Raw genomic sequence first — 22,483 nt, 5'->3', positions numbered from 1 at the left:
TTATAATCTCAGACATACTATAAAAATGTCTTACAATAAGTAATGCAGTTGTCTTGTCTCACATGTAGCCTGAAAGAGTATGTATAATTGAAAGTTTTATAATGGTAGTTTAGATAAGTAAAAAAGATTTTTTTTTTTGTCAGTGAGTCATATTGAACCATAGATTTCAGCTCATTTATACTTTTTTTCCTACAGCTTGTACCTCATAAGTTAGGCAGACTCTGAAAGCCCCACTAAAATGTATTTTTCAGTAGTTGTCAAGAGGATAATGTAATTTATTACTGGATTTGAACAGGCCAATAGTTCACACAAAAATATACTAAAAATATCACTTCAACAAGTGCTGAATCTTAAGACTGTTCAATATTAACAAAAAGGAACTGTGATTGAATCAAGTATGGCTCATTAATCAGAAGAGAAAATATGATGTTTAACTTCACCTGTAAAGTGGTTCTAAAAAACAAATATTTTTGGTGCAATCGTCAATCACAGTAATGGTGATCATGAGCACGCTTAATGCTAAATATATTACTTTAAAAAGTCAATTACATTATAACAGCGAATCAGTCAAGCTGTTGGTTGACTACTAGCTCCTTTACATCACTAAGGAACGCAGACACATTTATTAAGCTCTTCAGTTTAAAAAAATCATGAAAGCATCCATAATTCACAAAAATAATAAATCAAAATAGTTCCAAAAGAGCTCTATACAGAAGTGTTAGCAGAGGTTCCATACTACTCCATGTCCATTGCATGAAAAACAAAAGCCCAATTAAAAAAAACATATTTCAAGCTTGAAACTTCTGTAAACAAACACTGCAGAAAAATGATGGTTTGGGTCAGACTTGACCTTTATCAAGACAAAACAAACTTCACAAGCATTTCTGTTTTCTCTGTTTAAATACAGAAGAACAAATTTTCAAATGACAACATTCCCATTAAAGCTGAAAATTGGGTTTTTGAGCCAAAATTGGTACTCACTTAAAAATCTGTCCCAAGTATCCTAAAATATTCTCTCTCTCTGCATCTGACAAGAAGCCGCAACCTTCAGTATTTAAGTAGAAGAAACCTGAGTGATTTTAAAATTTGTTTTGTTTTCATAAGGTAAAAATTGTGAATTGGATGGCTCAGGGAACCGGTAATTAGATACAAAGCCTTTCTTCACTAGGTTTCCCATTGAAATCCAGTCTGTCAGCACTGCCTAAAAGGCCTCTGACATGGCCTGTGTGAGTTAAGTGATAGCATCATTCCATGTGCTAGCAGAAAAGTGTCTAGATCACAAAAACTGTTGTTACAAAATGATGCTCTTGCTGGCAATCTTAGGAGAGATATCAAGAACTGAACAGGCCTGGAGACTAATCTGTTCTCTCTCTCTGGCAGTGGTTCCTCCCACACAAGGTTGAGATAACGTGTGGAAGGCTTGAATAGACTGCCTGTGCTGTACCTATCCTGCAGAAAGAGGGAGTCAGCCTGCAGGGCCCTGACTCTAGTGCGGGTGATGAGCACTAAACACAAGCAGACTATATTTTAATGGCCTATGACAATATGACAGTCAGGTTCAAATACACTTTCCGTGTACAGCTTTTTTCTGTCATTTGTTGCGAGCAAAGGGGAAAATTACACTAGTTTTATTTCTGAAACCTCTCCCATTTATTTAATTTGGAAATTCAAAATTTTAAACAGCTCTCTAACAGCTAGTTGAAAAGTAGGGGATTATTATTTTTGCTAGAACTGTTGAAATTCTCCCCATTTTTATCCCCAAAATGTGAACATTTTTTAAATCAGCTCTACTGATCAACTTTCTCAATTTTTTTCCTTTTTGGAAACTCAAAGATTAACTCTCTTGGGAAAGTTGATGAAAATTCACTGAGCTATTTTGAGTTTGTTAACCGAAAATATTTTAAAACCCATACTTAAACAATGGTTCAAACTCCTCCACCACCTTCAAAAAATGCAGAATGATTCCTGTACACATATCACAAATCAGTTATTTGTATGAAAGAGTGTTTTAGAGATTCTTATATTAGTTCAAAAATATGTTCATCTCTTTTTCCAATTTAACATGTCAGAACCTTGTTCTGAGTTCCTTGTGGTTGTGACAATATTGTGGCTCATAGCACTAAGAGTACATCTACACAGAGAAAAATTGCCACAGCAGTGAGTTTCAGGCGGGGCTTGTGCAACAGAGCTAAAAAGCCATGTACACATTCCTTGGGCTCTGAAACCCAGCAAGGATTCTGAGACTCATTGCCATAGGGTTTGAGGTTTTTTTTTTTTGTTTTTTTTTTTTAAGTATAGTCAGACCCGTAGGCTTTACGATGATTATGAAGAGCTCACAGCATAGGACAGCAGAACTCCCATATTAATAGCTGGACAGCTCCTTGGCCACAAAAGGATCACATTGTGACTTCCTGATAGTATGTGGCATCACAATGGTATATCACTATATGATGATGCCTCACTGCAATTCAGTATCTTCACACTGTGCAACCTCCTGGCTCAATTCACCACACAGTGTTGTGAACATCTCACTTACATAGCACAGTTGCTGAGAGTGACAGGGAGTCTCAGCTCTTGCCTCCCCATCTTTCATGGCTACTGGGAGGGAAAGGTTGGGTTTTTTCTCCCCTCCCTCCTGGTCCTGGTTCTAGCCCAGCTGCCCAAAAGCTCTCACTGGCTGTCCATTTCCCCAACATTGTGTGTGGTGACTCAGGAGCATGCCCATGGTCTTCTCACTCTGAGATTTTAGCGGGGAAAGGAAAAAGCCAGTAAGACCCTACAAACTCGCAACATGACCATGACGACTCCCACATAGCTTGCGAGGCAATGGTGAAGCACTAGTGCAGGATCCTTTCTTGCTACACTCCTAGATGCTAGAGAAGATCATGCATGTGCGATTAAGTAATGAACAGGCAAGTAGAAGATTCAGCATACTACCTTTCAAATTTTTGCTTCTATCCCCAGTTGCAACTATAACTTTTGAAGCTGCAACTCCTTGTAAGTTTGTTTTCACTCCAGTTACATGCATCGCTATAGTCCTTTGAGGAATACTGAGCGATACCTAAAAAAAAAAGTCAACAAAAGAACCCTATTACAGAAGACTGTTAAATGAAAACAAATTAAGGTAGGAATGGATTTTAGTAAGTCAAAAACTGATTCTCCTCTCTCTCTCTCTTTCCCCCTCACACACACACAAAATGCACTTTTTTTTATTATTATTAAAGAAATGCTGCATTTCTCTAATTTTAGAATTGCTTTTTTAGGCAGCTTAAGTTAGAAAAACATTTTACTATTTCTATTAATCCCTCATAAATCAGTCTGCTTAATAGGCACAAAAAAGCTGTATTTAATTTAATTAAAAATAATGTCTGGTGCTCTTATGTCTGCTGATATAGTGAATTCAGTGTAGACAGAACTATTTCACGGAAGATCAAATAAATGCAACTCCCTTTAAATTCAGTAATACTGACTGGCCAATGTACAGTACATATGGTACCACATTAAAAAAATTCTGGTTGGGTATCTCATTCAAACAGTGAAACTTCATTCAGAACAGCATAGCCTTAATCAAAAGTTGTTTAGCATCTGGAACCAACTTAGCCAAGCAAAGAAATGGAGTGTGCCATATAAAAATAGTACAGGCTCAAAATACAAACTATTACGTTAAATTGCCTTCTTTAACACAAACTATAACCATGATGGCTTTGGAAGTACATCAAATATTTTCCCCATCAATTCATCTTCTGCTCAAGATGAACAGTACAGATATAGGAAACTATTTATACATTTCCAAGAAAAAAAAATTAAATAAGTGACAATAACAGAAGCTTAAAATTTTGTTGCTAAAAAAAAAAAAAAAAAAAAAATGACCGTAGGTAGAAATATGTTCCTAACAGACAGCAAACAAACCTCAACAGACCTAGTGGAAGTTAGAAATCTCTCACCTCCCTGTATGTTTTAAGTAGTCCAGGAATCTCATAATAAACAGTGACAACTCCTGAATCCCTTGCCACAGCTACACCAGTCCTTGGGTCAACCTGAAGAACACTGCTCAGTGAAGAGCTCCAGATTCCTGACAAGCCTATGAGAAAAGACTACTTGTAAATTAAACTGCTTAACAGGGTTGCAATATGCTAGCCATGTTTGTTTGGAAACTGGAGTGTGTATCTATAGGTACCCACTATTACATACACCAATTCCTACCACTCTGTGTCTGTGTGTGCATATTATTAGCTATGCTATCCGATGTGCGGGGGCTAGATTCTGAGGTCCTTGTCTCAGAGCCACATTCTGCTCTCAGTTACACCAGCAGAAGTGCCACTGTTGCAAAAATCCCATTAAGGCCAAAGAACTAATTAGAGGATTGAGTAAAGGCCTCAAGACTGTGTCTTTGTATTATTATCCCTGTTAAAAAAAATGTACTTAAGTCTTTTCCAGAATGTTTTATATTTTAAGAACAATTGAATTGGAAACTGCAGATGTTTGATGCCCAAGACCTCAACACAAGTGAATTTTTCGAAAGCTACAGTTTATCAAACTTATTTGTGGTGTTAAAAAGAATAGCGTGTGTCATCTGATTCTGATCATCATCATAAATAATGTATTTGGTTTCCCTAGACTGTCACAATGCATAGCACTACAAAGTTTCCATGGTAATTCAGAGCCAACATTGAAATGCATTTAAACAGCTAGTGTTTCTTACCTTCTTGATTCATCAGTGTAGTACTAAAACAGATGACATCACCTACTACCATGTCTCTGAGCTCAGGGAAAATGGCATGTTGCACAGGAAGGGGGACATAATCTGCAATTCCACTGTGCTCTGTATCCCAAACCATAAGCAAGGTCAAGCCTACATTTACAGTTCGAATTACAAATGTATTGTTCATGGTTCCTTTCCCAATCTGCACAAAGTCATCTCTGTAAATAAAAGGAAAAAAAATGGCTTTGGACTTCAGAAAATTCTGCTATTCCCTTTACTCTTCTCCTAGCTGATAGGTATTTATTCCATTTTTTAAAAAAAAATCTTACTTTGCCTGACTCCTTTTTTGGGATGGTTATTAATTAACTGAGATTAACAAAAAGGAGCAAAATATACAACTGATGTATTTAGTTGTCGTTCAAGAAAATCTGAATCCTAACCACTGCACTCTGTAGCATGGGTCACGGGTCACCTGCAGGTTTAAACTAGTGTAAATGCTGAATTTTCTGTAGCTTGCAGTCTTTAAACCATGACTTGAGGACTTCAGTAATGCAGCCAGAGGTTAGAGGTCTATTTCAGGAGTGGGTGAGGTTCTGTGGCCTGCAATGTGCAGGAGGTCAGACTAGATGATCTCGATGGTCCCTTCTGACCTTAAAGTCTATGAGTCTGTAAGTCTAGAAGAGGAAATCATGAGGTCCTTATGACCTAATATATCATTTTCTAGCATTTCAAGAAGCTCCTAAAGAGAGGCAAGTCTCTTCTTTCACTTTTTCACAGAAAAAAGAAGCAATATAATGAAAACTCTATGAATGGGTCTAACACTAATTGCAGCTGGTCAGCCATAATTTCTTAACTCTACTAGGTCAGTGTCTTCAAACTGCTACTGAGATATGCACGCTCATCAGCATTGCACACTCCTGACACTACTAATACAAAGATATATCTATATGAGTGGGGAAAAACAAGATAGCTTAAAAAAACCCATATCTTTCTTTTCCTCATGACTCTCATCCAAGTATTTACACAAGGAATTCTGTGGAAGACAAATTTTGTGCAGTAATTGCTGGGGAATTTGACGAACATCCCACTGACCAAATATGATTTTTTATTGTATCCTGGTAGTGCCCAAAAGCCCCAGTTAGGATCGCATCCTATTGTGCTAAAGACTGTACAAACACATCTGAAGACACAGTCCCCACTCCAAATTCCCTAAGTTTAAGACAAGCTGCAATGAGTGTGACAAACGGCAGGAGGGAGGGGGGAAGGATAAGGCCAACACTAATAAAATCAACTTGTTACATAGGCCAACAATGTGTACAACTTAATGGTTCAGAATCATTGTAAGTATAAACACGCATACACCCCGTTCCCACTGACCCTCTGCCTAAGCATGACTTCATTTTGTCAGGTCAATACTGGTGACAAACTGGTGCCCTTCTCTCTGGCATCTCTGAAGGCTGTATACTTTTCAGGAGTCAATCAACGATCCCAAGCCTGCGATCCCAATCTGCCACCAGAAGTACAGTCACACTCTTGCTGACATAGCTTTATCCCCTTTCTTTTGCTGGGGCAGTTACCATGACTGGTAATACAATGTCTTTTACATTTCTTAGGTGCCCCTATAATTAACACTCTGATGTAGACACTTACCTGTTGGTTGCAAGGTTGAGCACAGATTTGTGCGAATGGAAGGTATCTCCAGAGTTATCATGAAAATGGACTGTGAAGGTTAATGTCACACCCAATGGTAGAGCCAACAGAGCCTCTTTGTTTTGAGTGTGCAGAACAGGACTAATGGAGATTCTCAGGTAGGAAACAGGAGACACCTGTATGACATTAATAAAAGACGACATTCTGTAAAGTGTTTTTTTCCCTTGACCGTGGGGTGCCTATTAAATAAAGCCGTTTAAATAATTTTCAGACACAGATACATGTAGAGTTCTTTATGAACCACACATTTTTAGTCTGGACATTACAACAGCATTGAGAGATGGAGCTTTATATTTCACACAGGGCATATTATGTTTCATAAAGTCCTTGCAAAGTATCTCCTGCTCGTATAGCACCGGGAGCTGAGAAGCAGTAATGACATATAACAAATGCACAAAATTACAGAGATGATGTGGTTATCCTGTAAAACAAAACCAGAAAATTCAACAGATACACAACTCAACTAATAACCTGCAGGCTTCTCCCCAGCAAAGGTGGATATACAAAGATTATATATCACCAAATATCAGCCCCTGTGTGAGTGGTGCATGAGGTACATATGAACAAAGGATGAGATTCTAACATCTGCTCCAGTCCCTCTACACCAGGTAAAAGGGCTGGAGTAGCATAAACGGACTCTAAAAGCCCAAGATCTGGCAGGGGGAAGATTTCCCCCAGTCCAGGAAGAGTGGAAGACAGCTGTAAGACTGCCCTCCAATGTCCACCTCTCAAGACCTGCTACAGAGGGGTGTGGCTCCAGCACTGTGGAGATTATGGGCAGCCAGGGAGAAGCTGCTGCAATTCAGACAGCTCCCCTGGGCTCTCTCTATTATGTTGGTGCTGCAGGAGTTGCCCAGGACTGGGAGGGCACAAAGCTGGCTTAAAGCCACTTTAGCTATATAACTTCCACAGGGCTGCGAGTTCGCTATTGCATCTCTAAGAGGCACAGCACAGCATCTCATCCAGGACGTTCAAAGGGAGTGCCCACTTCTAATGCTGCAGAAGGGTCAGGCCACTCTCAAATAAACTCTCCTATGGCTTGATTAATTGGGCCCACCTTGCGTCTGTTAAGCACAGATTGGTCAGGAAGCTGCCCCAGAAAATCAGAATGGGTTTGCAATCCCTGCTCCCATCCTACAAGCTGTTTAAAGAAATAAGCGTTTGTGCAAAAATAAAGACAATTTTTGCAGCAACACTTACCTGCAGGGAATCGTTCTTACAATGATGAATTCACAAATGTTTTGTTGTGGAAATGTATTTCCATTATTAATTAATAAAAGGAAAACCTGCTTGACTTATCTAGGCTAGCTATCAAAAGTAAAGGGACAACGTGTGTTTTGTCTGCTATAGCTTTTGGAAAATACCAGTAAATAATGGAAGGATAAAGGAAGGAAAAAAAACAACAACCTTCAACTGTATAAAGAACAGTACTTTAAATGCCCCCCTCAAGCATACCTTTCTTCTGAGCTAAGAGGCTCAGATAACAGAGTTTTACATTTTAACTCAAAATGTACGTGTCAAAACTTGAAAAGGAAAGGACAGCTTTGGCCTCAAGGAAACTGCATCTTTGGTGAGTCTGAAAACTGTGGCTAAAATATCAGTATGTACAGCTGTCTGCTCCACTAGCTGATGTAATAAGCTAAAATATCAGTGCATATGGCCATCTGCCCAACTAACTGATGTAACAAGATAACAAAAATGCCATTTTCCATGACAGACTTTCAAGCCTGTTTTACTTAACAGTCTCAAAACAGGGTCTGTGGAGACAACTGCTAGATCTAATATTGATGAAAGCAGCTATTTATTTTTTAAGAACATCTCAGCTTTCTGAATATTTCTAGCATTAATGTTTTGATGTTTGGGTTGAATAGAGCCAGACGGCATGTGAGCAAGTGCTGAGCTTACCTCCCCACAAAACTCTGGTGTATCGCTCCTTACTTTCGTTGCCACCTGCTGTTTCGGAATACAGCCTCTCCTGAGCAAAGACTGCCAAAATACTCACATTGGTATATACAGAAAGGAAGGCCCAGTATTTAGAGGACTAGCCTATTGTGACTCAGGAGACCTGGGTTCATTTCCTGCTCTGCCTCCCTGCGTGACCTTGGACAAGTCACCTGGTTTCTCGGTGCTTCAAATCCCCATTTGTAAAATGGGGCTAATATAACTTTTCTACCTCAGAGACATTGTGAGGATAAAGATACTCAAGATATGAGGAGTTCAGATGGCAACAGGGCCAGATAAGTACCTAAGATGGGTAGACAGGTCACGGCAGAAGCTGTATGGACGTGAAATAAAAAGACAACCCCCACCCCAAAGAGTTTACAGTCTTAAATCCTCAATCCTGCAGTTTGCTGGCTCCATGAACAGACAGAATGGATGAGTGAATGGAGAGAGCATGGCTCCACAACCCCAACATGCTGGCCAGGGTATCTGATCCAGCTCCCAAGAAAATCAATAGGAGTCTTTTCCGTGGCTATAACAAGCACCGGATCAGGACCCAGCAGAGTCTAGGCTAAGTACTAGGGAGGGGGAAGCAAACTCTGGCCTGAGGGATGTGGAAAGTACTCATACTCTTCCATATTACTTTGGTTAAGACAGTGCAGGACAGACATGAGAGCCATCAGTGCCCAAAGTGCTGAAACAGAAACATGCATGATTATTCTCAAGCAGAAGTTCATGCAATTTAATAATGGTAATCATATGAAAGAGCATTAGTCAGGCTGACAATTTAATCCCTTCGCTGCTGGTTCCTACTGTAACTTTTGTGCCTTCTCTGAAGCGAAGGCACTTCAGAGAACTTTAGCACTATAAGCAACATGCGCCAGCACTGGACATGCTTCTTGCCCAGCTTACTAAGGACACTGGACAGCAGCTAAATCTGAACCTGAGGGTAGTCACTCTCCTGTTTTGATTTCCTGCAGAAAGAGTCCGTTAAGAGCTACAGTACTTGGAAGCTGAAGAAAGAAAATGGTATTTCTGCACAACACAGACATGCTGAAAATACAAGCACCACTGTTAGTCACCTTGCAGCTGACACTGTATTCATCACTCTGGCTGGCTTTATCCCTTTCCCTTCCTTGAGAAATGAGCCGCCTATGATAGATGTCAGTAGCTGCAGAGTATCAAACACTTCTAAAAGAAAACACTTCTGAAGAGATTTTTTTTAGCACATTTTTCTAGCTTACAAGGGCACATGCAACCCACAGGCACATTTTTTGGTGGACTGTGCTACGGTTGAGAATTCTCCAATGTGAGGAGATGCACATTTTAAAACTTCATTATCACCACCACCAAACTGGTACTCCAACATCTCGTTAAAAACAACACTGAACTGACCATTAATCGGTGCATTTTACACTTTGCAGAATTTAAAGGTGAAATTAACTTTACCCAGTTGGTGTCATAGGAGCGTATGTTTTTAAAGGACGAAACTGCATTAGCCTTAATTGTGTTCTGACACTAGTGAAGATAAAGGGAAAAATACTACCTTAACGGCAACTACAATGGTCTGGTTGATTCCAAATGGCTCTTGGGAAATTATTTCAATTGTTGATGATCCTATCAAGGACCCCGAGTTCAGAAAGCCTCTCTCATCGATCTGTACAACAGGAACTTTACTGGGACCATCCAGGACACGGTAACTCAGGGAAGCTACTCTGTCCCTTGATAAAGCAAAAACAGAGAGCTTTAAAAAAAAAAAATCTACATTTACAACCAGATTTATTTAAACCAAGCGTAAACTAGTGCTATCTGATGTGTGTGTTTACTGTGTTTTTGCTATAAAGCCACAAAGCACTGTAATCTAATCTAAGAATCAAGTGTTCAGATCCTGATTCAAGCCTTCCTGGAAAAAGTCTTATCTATGCTTGGGCATATATTAAAATCCACTTGCTGTCCATTACCTTACAGTGTCATCATTCACTGACGTGAACTCGATTCAGAATATTAATGTATAAGGGTACAGCATGGGCTTTCACAGACATTTTCTGTCAACAGTATTCAGTAGCAGACTAGTCTACCAGGGTCAACGCTGGTATTAAAGATAAAGACAGGGACATGACTAAGTAGTTCTCAACAGTTTCCTGAAAATTAATTGTACACAAGGTTAATTTTTAGAATAAAACACTCCATGGTATTAGCATATTAATATGTAAAGTGAGCAAACGTATAAACTCCAATTAGCAGGCATTCTGACTCATTGGATATTTTTAAGAACCACTTACAAATGTTCTACAGTACATATAAACAACCTTCTCTTCTCCCCCCCCGCCCCCAATGCATTTTTCCATTCAACTGAGAATACAGCATTTTCCTTCTGTGGAACCCAACATGAAAACTGTATCCTGATGGTCCTTACTGGCTGGTCAAATAGTGAAGGTGCCAGGCTTGATTACACCACGGGATAAACTGTTTCTGGTGGTGCTGTGACAGATATGGCAATTTCCTGCACTCTCCTTGAAAGGCCTTAGTTTATGTGTTATTGTGGGCTGGGATTGTATGTAACCTCTCTGGGGGAGATGTGACAGATATTGCAACCCCACAGAGCATCTTTAGGGTCCATTGTTTTAAATGAATGGTTTATGTATGATTATGTTTTTCTTCATGCAGAAGGATGACCATAGCTCCTCTAGGAACCGAAACTGTGAGTGGTGATTAAGGGGAATCAGCCTGGTTGTTTTATCTCTCCTCCGCCCCCCAAGGTATCACTTCCCAGAGAGGCTTACATATACTAGTTTAAACTGGATTCTCCTGAGGCCAACAGACAAAAGAAAGGACTTTTGGATAAATAGCCTGAGTTTAAACTGACTCAAGGCCTTCTTTCTGATCCAGTCAACAGTCAGAACTTTCTGTCCAAAGGGGGCCTCGATACTTGCAGAACAGTTGGAAAGACTTGATCTAGTATAGTCCCCTAAGACTGATGGATGACCTGTGGTAAGCTTTTAGCATGTGTGTAGATTCTTTTATTGTTTTTATATGTCTACTCTGCAATGCTTTCACCTCAAGAATAAACGTGCTTGCTCACAAAGAGCTGTGTGGTAACATGTAACTGCGGTCAATTATGCTGTTCATAGCCTTTGGCGAGAAAGCCAAGCACAGACACTGGCCTGGTTAGGCAGTTTCGCTTGCTGGGAATATCCCTGTGTAAAGAAGGAACAGTGGAGTCTGGAAAACTCCCAGTCAGGAGGGAGAGAGATTTGGGTCTCTACCCAAAAGAGATGAAGGCCGAGAAGGCAGAAGCCTAGAGAAGATTCCTTTGGGGGACCACGAGGGGAGAATATATGTGCAGTTGCCCTGAACTGTGACAGGAATATCCCAGGATGCAGAATACCGGATAGTGGAAATGGTCCAACCATTGCGGGAGGTGTGCAATGAAAAGGAGTATGCAAAATATTCTTCATTGGTTGGGCCTTCATCTGCTCAGAGCAACCACAAAAAGCCTTAAGAGGAGAGGACAGGGAGCCATAAGGATTATTTTAATTTATTGACCATACTAAGTGTGCTAGGCCATTTAGAGAACAAGACACACGGTTCTTGTCCCTGATAACTTATAGGCTAAATGGCAGATTCTGATACTCTTACTCACTTTACATCATGAGGAGTCTCATCATCTCCACCAGTGCTATGTGTTGAGTAAGGTACTATTCAGTATGAGCAAGGATATGAGGTTTAGAAAGAATACACTAGATGTTAGAAATAACACCACAGCTGATAATATGAGAGTAATGGAGGGAAGTTGGGGGAAGGAGAACAAGGATTACAATTAAACTCATGGGACTGTTCATGTATGAATGTATCTTGTTAACTCTGCTGGGGGTTTTTTGGGGTGGGGTGGGGGGAGGAGATCCTTTATTGCATGGTGTTTACAGCACCAGGACTGGGTTTTGATTAATTAACGTATTCACTGTTAAGACACATGAATGAATTCAGCGCATCATGCCTCAGGCAGCCAAAGGATGATGCAGCCCTGTCAAACTTTAAAGCTTTCCTCCCCTGGAGAAAGCAGTGGTGCAAACACCATCTGTCCTGACCCCCTGGGTAAATCCCCTGTGGAAAGTAGCTGCCCCTTTCTAGCACTGGGCTTGAAATTTTCAGACGCTAAGACAAACTATATCAAGCTTGAAAAAAGTTTAAAGAACATTTCTTTGAAAAGTGACAATATAAAAAATGGCACCTCCTTACTCAGCAGATCTGTTTCCTGACTTTGGTAGAAAAAACATTTCTGCTTTTTTCAATCCCTATAGCTGAATAACTGTATCACCAGTGTTAGCAATTGGGAATGAAAGCAGGTTTCTTTTCGGACTCACAAGCCATCATGAGAGATGTTAACTAAGTTCCAAATGAAGGGCAAAATCCTGTCCTGCTGTCCCCAGCCTCCCAATTACACCTCTGTAATCCTATTGAAGACAGAGTTACAGACGTGTAACCAAGACCAGCGTTACTAGTGATAATACATGAGCCAGACTTACAGATCAAGTCTGGCTTGGCCAAAAAAATAGTCTTTCTTAGTTGTAAACTGTACAAACTAGAGCTGGAAATCATTAAGAAATAATACATCTGGAATGACATGCCATTTTTTTACACTACTACTTCTCAAAATACAATCATTTTGCGTAACCATGACATGTAAAAAATCTCAAGAGACAAAAATCAGTATTTATTATTTTTAAGAAACAAAATGCAGATTTTACCATGGTGATGTGAAAGTTTAGTAAACAAAAATGTAGTATGTTACCAACTATCAGTGGATTTAAGTTGTGGTCTTTAGGTAAAACACTTTCTGCTCTCACGATCTAGTCCCAGCCGCTCAGTCAGAAAAACCATCAAGAAGCTGGTTTTCAGAAGTGCTGAGTACCCACAACGCAAGTTAAAGTCAGCTACAGATTCCCAGCACCTCTTAAAACCAAGACCTAAAAGTTCTTATACCTATACGACTGTGTAGGTATTGCTTTCTAACCAAGGAAAGACCAGTACAAGATTTGATAGAAAACAAATGTAGAGATAAAGGGCTACTAATCATCAGATAAATCCTTCAATATTAAAAAAAAAAAAATCATCTCCCTGTACATCCTTAAACGAAACAGCCCCCAAAAAGTTATTTTAAACATCTAGACTTATACTTTATAGCTTCAATAAATTGCTGACACACTGTAAAAAATTACCACTTACCTGTTTGTTTGAAGTTTAATAAATGAGTTAGGTGACATTAAGATCTGCTCTGCATCCACTTGTGGAGTAACTAGAAGTAGTTTATCAAATACCTGGAAAATAAAAACTAGCCTTGTTTATTTCTACAAGCAGCTAGCTACTGAGGAACATTTACTTCTATTTTTTTCTTCCTCTTCCAAAACAAAATTAAGAAAAGGAACACAAAATAGGGACATAAGAACAAGACCTTCGTAGTGATAAAACCTTAACTATATTTTAATATACAGGATTAACAAATTGTGCACTAGTTTAGGAACGATGTGAATAAATGTGAGACAGTCCAGATGAGAGCAACAAAAGTGATAAAAGGTTTAGAAAATGTGACTTATGAAGAAATGTTTAAAAAAAACCTGGGCATGTTTGGTCTCGAGAAAAGAAGACCTGGGGGACCTGATAATAGTCCTCATGCATGTTACGGTCTGTTACAAAGAGGACTGTGGTCAACTGTTCTCCATTTCACCGAACATAGGACAAGAAATAACTGGCTTATTCTGCAGTAATGGCGATTTAGATTAGATATTAGGAAAAACTTTCTAATTATAAGGATAGTTGATTTCTGGAATAGACTTCCAAGGAAGGTTGTGAAATTCCTATCACTGGAGGTTTTTAAGAACAGTTTGAACAAACACCTGTCAGGGATGGTCTAGCTTTACTTCATCCTTCCTTGCATGGGAGGCTGAACTAAATGATCTCTCAAGGTACCTTCCAGTCCTACATTTCTACGACTTCTATGATTCTATGTACGGCATACTGAAAAGATGTACAGTTGAAGAAAAAAAAAATATTAGCAAGGCAAACAGAACGAACTGCAATGAAAATAAAAATCACCTATTTAATACATAAGCTCCCTGTTTCTCTCTGAAGTGGGAGATTTGTATTTATGTAGATGATGAGAAAAAGTATGGCTTCTCAATTTATTGTGGACAGATTAGATCTCTGGACAGAGCATTGTCTGCCTGTGTTTTCCCCAGCTTTGTGTTTTAGATTGAATTCATTAGAAGGAATTTGCAATAAGGTGTTAAAAATCTTTTGAAAAATTAAAATTTAAAGCAGCTTTTAAATATTTCTATTATATGAAGTAGTGGAAAAATCAGAGAAATATGAGATTAAAGATCACATATGGAGGTTCTCGCTTATGCTACATAGTATATTTTGTGCCCGTTATTCCTGTAAAAAAAATGCACTTCTATAAGCATATATGTTGTATTTCCCAATTGTTTCTCAGTACAAGGAAATGATGTCATGCTAGAGAGTCTGTAGATGTGGAGCAATTCAATCATAAGTTTATTGTATACACATATATGCACACATGTACATGTATATTATACATAAGGCTATGTTTTAGTCAGGGGTATTTTTAGTAAAAGTCATGGACAGGTCACAGGCCATAAGCAAAAGTTCATGGGCCTGTGACCCGTCCATGACTTTTACTAAAAACACCCACTGTGACTAAAACTTGGGCAGGGGGGTCGGAGTGCTCGGGGGACAGAAGCGGTTTAGAGGTGACCCAGTATCCCCACAGTTACTGGGGGAGGGGGCTTGGTGGGGCTTCCTACCGGCTCTGTCCCTGCAGCTCTTAGGCATTGGAGACAGGGGCTCCTCCACTCGCTGCTCCTGCCACAAGCACTGGCTGCCACAGCTGCTGTTGGCCAAGAACCAGAGCCAATGGGAGCTGCGGGGTCAGGGCCTGCGGGCATGAGCAGCGCAGAGACCCCACTGCCCCTCATGGGCTACAGGGGGCCCCCCCACCTAGGTAAGTGCCCCCCCCACGCCCTCCAAACTTCTGCCCTTAGTTCTGAGCGCCCCCTCCACCCCCACCCAAACTGCTGCTGCCCAAGGGGCTGCCAGGCTTGGGCAGCCCCTGGGTCAGCACCAGCCGCTGGAGAAGTCATGGAAAGTCACAGAATCCATGACCTCCGTAATGCACTTGCAGCCTTAATTATACACACATGTGCTCACCCACACTATTTTTGGATGGTGGAAAGAAGGGCTGGACGAAACTACTATTAATATCAGGGTGAGTTTTGCCCCATGAAACACCACAGGAGTGGGCCTCCAATTTCTCAACATGCACAAAGCAGTTCATACATGACAATTTCTTTGTAAATGGAGATGGTTTTTCAAAAGATGCAGCATTTTCAGACTGCAGACTATTATATTATACAGGGATTTACAAGCTCTTTCATAGTGTGGGCCACATTTTGATAATGAGATTGTGTCATGGATACCTTCCTCCTTGCATCCAAACTCACATGGGCCACTCCCCTCTCATTAGTGATTGCACATCATCTCTGGGGCAACTACAGTGACTGCTCCCTTAGAAATGATATGTCTCTGCTGCATTTGTAATGGTCTTTTCATGTGATTTAGTCGCAGGAACAAGGAGAAGGAGCCAGCACCAAGTCACCAGCCAGCTCTCTGGAGAACACCAACAAATTCTATAGGGTCCACGGATCACAGTGTGTGAAAACTGCTGGTATTATGCAAGGGACAGTGAGCCTCAAACCTTTATCATAGGACAAAAAGGTGAATGTATTTACAGAACAGAGCAGGACATGCATCCTAATCAGTAGTACTTGCAGCCACATGACCCTGAGCACCTCCGGAGAGTCCCCAGCTCTCATTAAAGGTGATGGAAGCTGAGGGTGCGCAGCATTTCTGAGGAAGTGGGAGGCATGTCACAGGGTTGGGTCTTCCTGCTTGATTAAAGTGAGCAGCATTTAGCCCTTACACAGGCAAGGGGAAAAAAAAGAATCACAAAAGAGGGAAGTTGCCAACACGCTCATTTTTGAATGATACTTTGTAGTGTTCATTATACCCAGGTGTGGCGTTAAAGAATAAAAATTTAAACCAGTGTACAGAATAGCCATTCATTTTAAAAAGGGGAATGATTTCCCCCCCCCCCCCATTCAAGTGGTTTGCAACTTAAAGACCTTGAAATGCACCATTTGAATTTCAGGGTGCTGCTAACAATGAGTATCAAGAATCCAGCTAAGAAACTACAATTGACTCATGAAGCTTCCAACTTCTTATCAACACCATCACTTAAATAGTAAGTCTGACACTGCACTAGAGTCAAGACCTCAAATGACCTTTTAAAAAAAAAAAAGGCCAGTATTAAAATATTAATAGCTTTCTACATCCACCTTTGACATTTTTAATTTGATTATGTTGACATATTAACCACGAAACCCATAGGCAAACAATGCTAACCCACCATTCCACAATATATGCCAAGATTTAAGAATGAGAAGCATAGTAACTGGCAGATAAAGAAGATTGTGTTAATTCTTGCACCACCTTGTGCTTTAATATGATGTAAAACATACTTCTGTAATAAGGGCAGAATCCTGCAATCACTTATGCGTGTGAATAACTTTAATCATGTGGCTTTAATGGGCCTACTTGAAAGGCAAAGTTGCTCACATGCATGTTTGCAAAAACAGGGTTGAAATGTTTCCCTGCTATAAACTGAAAAGAAAAAAAAATATTCACAAACTGTTGCTGTTCATAACTTATCTGTAACAACATACTGTGCACATTTGACGTATTGTCACTTAGGAGCAAAGGTGAAAATGCAAAGCCTGCAATTTTAGAGAAACTTTTAAAATATGGTTTTTAATAATAGGCAACAGCGGTGTTTACATTTTAGAATTTGGGAAGATTTAGTCTCTCTTGTCAAAAGCCAGGCACAGCTGGCTTTTCAACATAACAGCTTGTGAGGAGGGGGGTAAATGCTGGTGTCTCATTTCTTAAAGAATACTCATTTCTCTTCACAGTGAACCTAGACATTTGACTAAAATGGTATACTTTTCTAACATTTCTTCACTGGATTCTCCCAACATTTATTCTCGACTCACAGCAACAGCGACCTTACTCACTGTTTCAAAAGACAACACTGAAATTTCCATCACATTGTTTATAATATATGTTGCTCAGATCATTCCCACCTGTGGTAAAATCCAGGGGGTGGAGATGCTCTCCCCACATTGGCCCCCTGAGAGCTGGATTTTGTCCCCTAAATACCACATCTGTGGACCCCAGGGTGGTGAAGGTGAAATTCTTTCTCTGAGTGGATCTAGTAGGCATGATATGGATCTAGGTTACTATCCAGAAAACCCTTCTAAATCCATGTTACTAAGATCAGACCACACAGGTAAAATGGCACTGAAGACCTGAAGAAATCATTATATGGCCTGCAGTGATAGTGCACCACCATGACACAAAATTAATCTATATCGTACTGGGGCCCCTGACATGTAGTTTGAAAGAGCCACTTGCCATAGCATGTTAAAGGCTACTTTTTCTTAATACCACAGCCAATCAAAAGGCACTTCCAGTACTGTCCCATCTAAAAAGAAAATTCAGCAAAATTACATTCAGACACCATCAGGGAAGGAATGCTCAACACTTAACACCAAATTAATAGATGGGTATCTCCTCTCTTAGTAGTGGGAGATGCCACCTATGCACCAATATCTAGTGGCAGCTTAGACTGGAACTGCATCTTTACAACAAGAAAAGGAGTACTTGTGGCACCTTAGAGACTAACCAATTTATTAGAGCATAAGCTTTCGTGAGCTACAGCTCACTTCATCTGATGAAGTGAGCTGTAGCTCACGAAAGCTTATGCTCTAATAAATTGGTTAGTCTCTAAGGTGCCACAAGTACTCCTTTTCTTTTTGCGAATACAGACTAACACGGCTGTTACTCTGAAACCCATCTTTACAACTGCATTCCTTGCTCTAAAGTATTTAATTCAGACCTGTAATATTGATTAATACTGTAGTTTCTTGTTTAAAATGAGACAAGCTAATCAGAACATTTTACCTGAATTTGGATTTCATCTGACAGCTCTCCTTCCAGGCTGCGAAACTGTTCAGCAGTAGGATCAAGGGCTTTCACAACGACCTTCAGCCCTGTTCTTCCCTTTGCTCTGCCATAAACATCCATAGCAAAATTATATTTTGCTGGAAGCTGAAGAAAAGCCTGAAATAGGAAATACTCATTAACTGTGTTCAAGGAAATACTTGGAGTAGACAAGAAAGAAATTCCATCTTTGCCCCTGATGTGGGTACCCTCCTCTTGAGCAAATGGAGGCAGTGGATCTCCTCAATTCCCATCCTGGGGAAGTTTAAGCATTACAAAAAAAGGGGCATGCTCTCTCTCTCACACCCCCCCCCCCATCCATTTCGGGGCCCACAGTAGAATTTACTTCATTGTGTCTTGTCTTGATGTCCAGGATATCCCTCTTGGTGACAGACCAGTGAAACATTAATCCTGGCAATGCATTGCCAAACGAGAAAGGGGTCTGATTACTGGTGATGCCCATCACATAAACTGGCATCTGAAAGCAGATAAAAACGGAGCTTTGCTTGAAAAAGGTGCAACTTTGGGACAGAAATTAGTTACACAAGTAAGGAAGGAACACAGTAACTCAACACAAAATTCCCAAGCCAACTGAAGAGGTTTCCACAAAAAGAAAAGGAGTACTTGTGGCACCTTAGAGACTAACAAATTTATCTGAGCGTGAGCTACAGCTCAAATAAATTTGTTAGTCCCTAAGGTGCCACAAGTACTCCTTTTCTTTTTGCGGATACAGACTAACACAGCTGCTACTCTGAAACCTGAAAAGAAATAACACTTTTTAAAAATATTGGGTTACCAAGTGCACCTTTAAAGTGATATCATGTACAGGACTCTCACAATGACAATATCTTTTTGCATTAAAGAGCTTTAAAGCATTCCCTTTGGTAAGAGGGTCTACCACAACCAAGTGCTGATTCATTTCATCAGAAGCCTCAGCAGCTGGTCATATGGAGGAGGCACTCATCCTATGTGGTCCCCTTAACAACAGAAACGTCTTACACATTCTTACATTCGCTACTGTTTTCACTAGGCATTCTCTCCTCTTTGCTGATTGGCTGTTTGCTTCAACCCGCTCCTTCCCCTATGCCCATGGTTTGTGACAACATGATATACATATAATAAATATCCAGAAGGTGAAAATACCAAGCAAGGAGAATTATTATTTAGCCTGGTACAAGTACGTAACTAGGCTTTATGGGATGAAATTAAGAAACGATTTAGATTAAATATTGGAAACAGCTTCCTAACAGTAACATGACTAAGACTGAAATAGTCTCTCAAAGCAATTGGTCGAGGTCCCATATTTTGAAATACTAGAGCCAGTCTGGACTTAGTGGACATACTACATATTTTCCTGAAAGGAGGATAAACCGGACAACCCATCTCCAAATGAAAAGATTTCCTGGTGGTCATGCCAACATGGCAGATTGCTCGTATTTGGTTCTACATTGAGTTCTGGCTCTAGCAAGTCCAAAGCAAGAACAGAAAAAGCATTCCTTTTCTTCCTGTTTGCACCCTTTTTGCATGATCCTCTCTTGAAAGAAGTCAGAGTCTCCTTGTGGTTGGAGAAACTCTGTCTTAAAGGAGCAGCTATCATTAAAGATGAAGAAGCATGAGTGTAAGACAGGGGTGGACAAACTTTTTGGCCCGAGGGCCACATCCGTGTATGGAAATTGTATGGAGGGCCATAAATGCTCACAAAATTGGGGGCTGGGGTGCGGGAGGGCATGAGGGCTCCAGCTGGGGGTGTGGGCTCTGCGGTGGGGCTGGGGATGAGGGGTTGGGGGTGCAGGACTGTGCTCCAGGCTGGAACTGAGGGGTTTGGAGGGTGGGAGGGGGATCAGGGCTGGGGCGTGGGAGGTGGTCAGGGGGGCAGATTCCGGGCAGCACTTACCTCAAGCAGCTCCCAGAAACGGTGACATGTCCCCCCTCTGGCTCCTATGTGGAGGTTCGGCTAGGCAGCTCTGCACACTGCCCTGTCTGCAGGCGCCACCCCAGCAACTCCCATTAGCTGCAGTTACCAGCCAATGGGAGCTGCGGGGGCAGTGCTTGGGATGGGGGCAGCGTGCAGAGCCCCCTATGCATAGGATCCAGAGGCCGGACATGCCACTGCTTCCGGGAGCCACGCAGAGTGGGGCAAGACCTCAACCCCACCTCCTGGCGGGAGCTTGAGGGCCAGATGTGGCCCCATGCCCACCCCTGGTGTAAGAGCATATGCTTTATTGTGGCACAAATAAATAGTGTCTAATTAGGTTAAATAGGAAGATGCCCAGAATAACACAGAGAAGTGAATGAGGGTTTGCATCACCATTTAATTAATTTAAAAAATCATGAGTTAATGTTTTATTCCACCAGATCAAGCTTAGAACTTTGGTTGGTTGATGTGAAAATGCTTTTCAACTAAACTAATAACCTTTTCTTTGTAATCCTCATTAGCACATTTCCTTTGAAAATTAAATATCAAAATAAACAAACAAAAAGAGTGGGAGAGAAAGAACTCTAAGTGTAATTCAGCTAACCTGAGTACCCGTTTTCATTCGTGTAATGGGTGCACGGATTCTAATAGCCACAAGCCGTACTACTTCAACTTCTACTTTGTCCTAAAAAGAAAAAAAAGCTCTGTAAGAGGCAGACCATTTCATTTAATGACCTCTGTGAACTAGATTTTTAGTATTAGCTAGATGACAAGTTCCCAACCTATACATATCAAAGCAGGGACTTCAGGCTTGCCCTTGATTACCGTAGGCTACCCTGAGGTTCACACAGCAGAGCCTTCTGTCTGCACAAAGCTCAGTGCAGGATCAGGGCCTCTGTAATGAACCGCTGCACTGGATCCACCCCAGTTGCCTCAAAATTGCAAGGCTGGGGTTGGACCAGCCTAAGGTACAAACAAATGGGAGGCAGTGGGCACAGCCAGGATCTTTGTCCGGGGAACTGATCTTGTTACCTGAACGACTGGAACCGCTGACTTCAAGCAGAGATAACAAGCTTTAAAACACCTGGTTTTATGATGCAGCTGGTGACAAAAGGATTACGCTTCTCCCCATAACAAGTGTGTTTCACTGGCATGTGTGTCTTCAAAACCTCTCGCACCAAGTGTTAAAGTTTAAAAGAATACACTGTTTTTTAAAAAGATAGCGTGACAGAAATGTCTTTCCAATAAGAAATAAAAATGATTCATTTGGTAGATTTTTTTGTTTGTGTGATCCTGATTAAAATGGAAGTGTGCAAACAAACCAACTGCTTTCCCTCCCCCCACACACACACACTGTAATGAACTGCTATGACTTGGTTCTTTTATTCTCCCCGTAAAAAACAACGAACAAATTTGCAGAAAAAAATTGAAGGAAAAAAAATCCTTGCAGTTTAACTGAAATCCTCTGACACAACAGATGAAATCACAGACTTGATATAAATCAATACACTATAAATCCAATGTCAAATCAAAGTCAACTCAGTACAGAATGCTTATCCATAAAAGGACACATCAAAATCCAGCTGAGTAAAGTCCTAACAACATGAGAGGATTTACATTCTCAGACTGAAAAAACCACTATGGCAGAAGGGGAAAAACAAAGTCACACATACATATTAGTTGGTGATTAATTTAAAAGGCACCCTGATGAGAATGGAGTGGTGTTTTAAATGGACGTGGTCCGGAGATTGCTGTGTAATTCTGGCTTAGATAAAATATGGAATGTGTTTACTTACCTACTGTACTGAAGTCTAATTTGTAGAGGATGTGTCTATCGCAGAAGACCAATATACACATTGGCATAATTCAGTATGATTGTCAATTTGACAGCAAGATAGATTGTAAACTACTAGGGGAAGAAGCCATGTCTTCCAACATGTCTGTATGGTGCTATGCTCTTCAACAGCACTACTTAAAAAATAGTCTTTGCTCAAGACTACAGAGTTGATGACTAGCAGGACCAAGAAGGAGAAGATGGGGTCTCCAGGAGGAAGACAAGTGAGTGATCCCAGATGGGGAGA

General features: G+C 40.6%; 1 protein-coding gene across 1 annotated transcript in view; it reads right to left on the bottom strand.

The window, feature by feature from the left end:
* Positions 1 to 22,483, bottom strand: part of NUP210 (nucleoporin 210) — a 117,599-nt gene that overhangs the window by 12,391 nt on the left and 82,725 nt on the right. Inside the window, exons 26-34 of the mRNA XM_084633722.1 lie at positions 21,007 to 21,087; positions 18,834 to 18,965; positions 18,449 to 18,607; positions 13,580 to 13,671; positions 9,900 to 10,074; positions 6,353 to 6,528; positions 4,703 to 4,920; positions 3,945 to 4,081; positions 2,938 to 3,061 (exon numbers count right to left, since the gene is read on the bottom strand). Of these exons, the coding sequence (XP_084489848.1) occupies positions 2,938 to 3,061; positions 3,945 to 4,081; positions 4,703 to 4,920; positions 6,353 to 6,528; positions 9,900 to 10,074; positions 13,580 to 13,671; positions 18,449 to 18,607; positions 18,834 to 18,965; positions 21,007 to 21,087 (1,294 nt within the window). The remainder of the gene's footprint in view (positions 1 to 2,937; positions 3,062 to 3,944; positions 4,082 to 4,702; positions 4,921 to 6,352; positions 6,529 to 9,899; positions 10,075 to 13,579; positions 13,672 to 18,448; positions 18,608 to 18,833; positions 18,966 to 21,006; positions 21,088 to 22,483) is intronic.

This window comes from Lepidochelys olivacea (assembly GCF_965140295.1).
Source record: "Lepidochelys olivacea isolate rLepOli2 genome assembly, chromosome: 7".
Classification (NCBI taxonomy): Eukaryota; Metazoa; Chordata; order Testudines; family Cheloniidae; genus Lepidochelys; species Lepidochelys olivacea.
Note: the sequence above shows the minus strand (reverse complement) of the source record. Positions and strands in the feature narration are given on the sequence as shown.